The 4559-nt window shown below is 53.8% G+C and overlaps 2 protein-coding genes across 2 annotated transcripts; both read right to left on the bottom strand.

Annotated features, from left to right (window-relative positions):
- Window positions 1-522: 522 nt before the first annotated feature.
- On the bottom strand, window positions 523-2423 carry KES1 (Oxysterol binding protein). The gene is made up of 3 exons (XM_024464720.1): window positions 2004-2423; window positions 1596-1915; window positions 523-1543 (listed from the first exon to the last, which is right to left on the bottom strand). The coding sequence occupies exons 1-3, from the start codon at window positions 2067-2069 to the stop codon at window positions 763-765; spliced, it is 1167 nt and encodes a 388-aa protein (XP_024327470.1). The 5' UTR covers window positions 2070-2423; the 3' UTR covers window positions 523-762.
- Window positions 2424-2707: 284 nt separating this feature from the next.
- Window positions 2708-4559, bottom strand: FBA1 (Fructose-bisphosphate aldolase 1). The gene is made up of 5 exons (XM_024464719.1): window positions 4151-4559; window positions 3989-4099; window positions 3630-3932; window positions 3100-3577; window positions 2708-3041 (listed from the first exon to the last, which is right to left on the bottom strand). Exons 1-5 carry the CDS (start codon window positions 4298-4300, stop codon window positions 2959-2961), a joined length of 1125 nt encoding a protein of 374 aa, XP_024327471.1. The 5' UTR covers window positions 4301-4559; the 3' UTR covers window positions 2708-2958.

Genomic DNA, 4559 nt, shown 5'->3' with positions numbered 1-4559 from the left:
CTATCTTTTTTTCGCGCCTTGGGTGGTGGGATTATGGGGGGCGCATGCTTTGTCGGGCGCGGTTGCTGTAGCTAGGGTGGTGGTGTTGGGCGGACGCGCGCGGTGGTGCTGGGACCGAGGATGGGGATTAAGAATAGGTGAGGTAGATTGCTGGAGGTACTCGGAGGCCGTGGAGGAAGCAAGATGCGGCGTGAGCAAAATGCGGTGTGTGGTGAAGCGTTGTGGTTAGGCGCGTGGGTGAGGCGGTAGGGATGTTTGTTTGGATTGGAGACCGAGTGTCCAAGCTCCCTTGCTGGCGATGCGGTCAGCACGTCGTGACCCACATAAGGACTGTATAGTGGTCAAGGACGTGCGCGATGATTTTCTACTTAAATCTGGATATAAGGATGCTTGTTGGATTAGGTATGTCATCATAATAGACAGTCCTTATAATGAGGTCTCATGTCACGGTAAAAAATAAACATATACAGAACGGATCCTAACATCCAGGTTTGGCGGTGAAGCAAGGGACCATGCATAGTGTATGTAAGTGATTTATTGCATCTTCAAAGCTAAAAAGAACCAAAATATATCTCCTTCCATATTTGCGATCGCGAGCTTTGCTTTGTCTATTGTTTTGTTACTACCCCCCACAAGATGGATTCCTCGCCCACCAGCATATCGCGGTGTCGCATAGGCCAAAATGCTCCCTATATGCCAACGAAGGCAACAATTACTATGACCACCAATATGTTCCATCAAAGATGCCCCCACTCCCGGCATCTAATTCTTCTTCTCCGCCTCCGCCGCCGCCTTCTTCTCATCAAACCTCCAAACCCCCCCCGTCTTATCATCCTCCACCAGCAGTCCAATCTTCGGCGCCAGCGCCTCGAGCAACTTATCGCTCTCAACACGCGTGAAGTACCTGCGCGCCCACTCCGACCCGTCCTCCTTCTCCTTCGCCCTCAGCGCGCGCTGCTCATTCTCAAGCTTGCTCTTCTCCGCCCCCGTAACGTCCATATCGCCCGCTGCAATCCCAGCCGCGACCTTGGACCACGCGCGCCGCGACTCCATCGGGTCTTGCTGCTCGAGATGGGCGATGGTGAGGGGTGTGGGCGCGGAGGCCTCGGCGTCGTAGTCATCGATCACGGCACCCTTCTTGCCCTCGCGGACTTCAAACGTCTTGTTCCACTGCCCCGTGACGGTGTAGAGGATGGAGCTCTCCTTGCCGGTCGGGTAGAGCGTGGCGGTGAAGCTGTTCTTCTTGCCGGATACCCAGCCGCGGCCGGAGTAGTCGATTTTGGCGGTGAAGCCTGAGGAGCTGGTGATGTAGGCCTTGTCGTTGAGCTCGACGAAGGGGGCGCCAAAGATAAGGCCCTCGATGTGTAGGTTGGGTAGCGTGATTAGGTAGGTCTCGTCGAAGGCAGGGATGGAGTAGACGGCGTGCCCGATCTGCTTGACATGGATGGTGCGTGCGAATGAGGCTTTTTGCGCATTGTAACCTTGGAGATGGACGCCCTTCTCCTTGTTATAGATCGAGTACGCTGTCACCGGCGGGTGATGGCTACCAGCACAGTTAGCCATTTAATCATCATTCATGAAAATAGACCACATACCTAACTTGCTCCGACACGAGCTCCGTCGTGCCAGCAGCATCGACCCACTTCCCCAGAAACAGCTCTCCGAGGAACGGGTTGAGCGGCTTCTTCTCATTACCGTACTTGTCGCTGCGGCTGGCGTACTGCTGCTTGAGGGTGCTGAGGAACCACTTAAGCACAAGCAGCGCGCGCTTCTGCGGGTCCTTCTCCGCGGCCGGGGCGACGAAGATGGACGGGTGCTCAGCCCAGTAGGACGAGAACTCCGTCAGAGAGGTCGAAGAGAGGATGAACGGCGGTGCGGTCAGCGAGCACAGGTCGCCCGAGAAGTTCGCCATCGACTACATGCAACCCGCCAAATCAGCACGCGACCATGGGGATTGAGTGTGCGGGGTGAAATGAGGGGGACGGGGGTTGATGAGAGCGTACCTTGATAAAAGAGGACCATCCCTGCTTCTGGCCCTGCGGGACTCCTCCTCCTTCAGATTCAGCCATGGCGATGCGGTGGTGAACTGCTTCGCTGCTCTGCGTTCTGCTCTATCCCAAAGACTCGTCGTGTTGTGCGATCGGATCAGCTAATGCAAGTCGCACCAAAAAATAAAAAGCCCCCCTTCTTCTGTCACAGCAGCAACTCGTAACAAAGATGCGAAATATCCCGAATTGACGGTGTTTTGCTTGCAATGAACAGTGATGAGTTGTAAGAGTACAAAAAAGGGCGTTGTCCAAGTTTAGGAGTAACGGAGTGGAGTGGCTGTCGTTGCAGTCTGTCGTGTGCCATTTCTGGTAATAGCCCACTTTCCCACCTCCTCCCACCACTCAAGACGTCATTTTGTGGTTCATCAATCACTCTAGTGAGTGGTGTGCCCGTACCCCGCCTCGTTTTCCCGCCGTCCGCCATCGCGGCACCGGACTGACTACGTAAATTCGGACCGTAGTAGCATGACGCCGCGTCGAACAATTATTTTTGTAAAGCCGGGATTTGATTTGTTAGGGAATCCATGGGGTAAGAAAGGGGCGATTCGGCTTGGGGCTTGCGTGGCGTGCGTGGCTTGTAGTCTATCTCCCCTTTGCTACTCTACAACTTCTGACCCTTTCTGGAAATTTTACGAATAAGAAAAAGGCAGCTGGGCTATCGAATATTGGAATGTTAGTAGCACAGCATGGTTCTAGACCCAGTAGCTACAGTAGTCAGCCATGGCATTTGTTCACTCTCACATCACGGATCTAAACGTAAAAGAGTTTCAGAAGCATTGATACATTGCGCCCACCGGCCGGCTTGTTTCAATCTTTTAAATCTGCCACGCCATCATGCTCCATAATCACTCCCCACAGCCACTTAAAAACATACTCAAAAGCCTTGTAAATCGACGTTGCGACTAGGCGCTTACAACTGGTTGCTGGTGTTGAAGTCCTTGAGGCCCTCAGTCAGGCGCGCGGACATGGTCTTCTCGCCCTCGCGAACCCAGACTACATTGTGTTAGTGGCCTGCAACCTGCAACATGTTTCTGGGAAGGGGAAATTATACCTCTTGGGTCGAAGTACTTCTTGTTTGGCTTATCATCTCCATCGGGGTTGCCGACCTGCTGCATGATGTAGTCCTTCTTGGAGAGGACGTAGTCTCTGATACCGGTGAGGTAAGCGTACTGGAGATCGGTATCGAGGTTGACCTTGACGACACCGTAGCTGATAGCGTCGGTGAACTCCTTCTTGGCGGATCCGGATCCACCGTGGAAGACGAGGAAGACGGGCTTGTCCTCCTTGGCTCCGATGGCGTCCTGGACGTACTTCTGGTGCTTGCCGAGGAGCTCTGGGTGGAGCTTGACGTTACCGGGCTTGTAGACACCGTGGACGTTACCGAAGCCGGCGGCGATGGAGAAGAATGGGGAGATGGGGGAGAGGGCCTGGTAGATGGCAAGGATGTCCTCGGGCTGGGTGTACAGGGAGTTGTTGTCAACATCCTCGTTGTTGACTCCGTCCTCCTCACCACCGGTGATACCGATTTCCTGAAGTGACGTTAGAATCTCCATTTAAGAAAGTGGGCGCGAGATAACTCACCATCTCGAGCCACTGCTTCATTGGGGCAGCGCGCTTCAGGTAGGCGGCGGTGGTCTTGATGTTGTAATCAACCTCCTCCTCGGAAAGATCGATCATGTGGGAAGAGAAAAGCGGCTCGCCCTTCTCCTTGAAGTAGGCCTCATCAGCGTCAAGAAGGCCATCCAACCATGGCAGGAGCTTCTTGGCGCAGTGATCGGTGTGCAGTATGACTGGGATACCGTATGATGGGGCAATGGCGCGGATGTAGTGGGCACCAGCAATGCCACCGGCGATGGAGGCCTCCTGCTTTCCATTGGCAACGCCCTGTTGGCGCATCAGTCAGAATGGTTCATGCGAGGTCTGATTCTGGGTATCCATACCTTTCCGGCGAAGTATGCGGCGCCACCCTGGGACATCTGCAGGATGATGGGGGCCTTCTGGTCGCGGGCAGCCTCAAGAGCGGCAACGACGGTGGAGGAGGAGGTGACGTTCTGTCTGTGTCAGCATGTTTCTTGGTAACAGAAACAGCAGTGAATACTCACGATGGCGGGGATCGCAAAGTTGTGCTCCTGAGCGTAGTTGAAAAGCTTCAGGACATCATCGCCAACGATGACACCAGTCTTGCGGGTGAGGACGTCTTGGCAACCCATGTTTGCGAAGTAGTTTGTTGTAAATTGAGGCTTTACGATCATAAAATCTTTGTAGGAGACAGAAAAAAGTCAGCTTCTTGAGAAAGTGTTGAGCTGCAGGAAACTTTTGTTTTGTATGATGGAGCAAAGGAGGGGAGGAGGAGGTTGTGTGGAGACAACTTGTTGATTATTGCCCCGCTAATGGTGGGGGTTATGACGACCCTATCGCGGAGAGCGGGCGACAGTTCTGGTCATTGGCCATAGTCACCGAAACAGAAAGGATAGATAGGGGACAAGACTCACTTACAGCGTATAAAGACGA

The sequence above is a fragment of the Pseudogymnoascus destructans genome (genome assembly GCF_001641265.1).
Source record: "Pseudogymnoascus destructans isolate 20631-21 unplaced genomic scaffold scaffold_2, whole genome shotgun sequence".
Taxonomy (NCBI): domain Eukaryota; kingdom Fungi; phylum Ascomycota; class Leotiomycetes; order Thelebolales; family Thelebolaceae; genus Pseudogymnoascus; species Pseudogymnoascus destructans.
This window is presented reverse-complemented; position numbering and strand designations above follow the sequence as displayed.

Excerpts from the sequence above, each read along its gene's own strand:
- KES1 (XM_024464720.1), bottom strand. The coding sequence starts at position 2,069 with ATGGCTGAATCTGAAGGAGGAGGAGTCCCGCAGGGCCAGAAGCAGGGA. Across the intron at positions 1,916-2,003 it reads GATGGTCCTCTTTTATCAAG|TCGATGGCGAACTTCTCGGG; the intron begins GTACGCTCTCAT and ends GGTTGCATGTAG. Across the intron at positions 1,544-1,595 it reads CTCGTGTCGGAGCAAGTTAG|CCATCACCCGCCGGTGACAG; the intron begins GTATGTGGTCTA and ends CTGTGCTGGTAG.
- FBA1 (XM_024464719.1), bottom strand. The coding sequence starts at position 4,300 with ATGATCGTAAAGCCTCAATTTACAACAAACTACTTCGCAAACATGGGT. Across the intron at positions 3,578-3,629 it reads TGAAGCAGTGGCTCGAGATG|GAAATCGGTATCACCGGTGG; the intron begins GTGAGTTATCTC and ends ACGTCACTTCAG. Across the intron at positions 3,042-3,099 it reads GAAGTACTTCGACCCAAGAG|TCTGGGTTCGCGAGGGCGAG; the intron begins GTATAATTTCCC and ends AACACAATGTAG.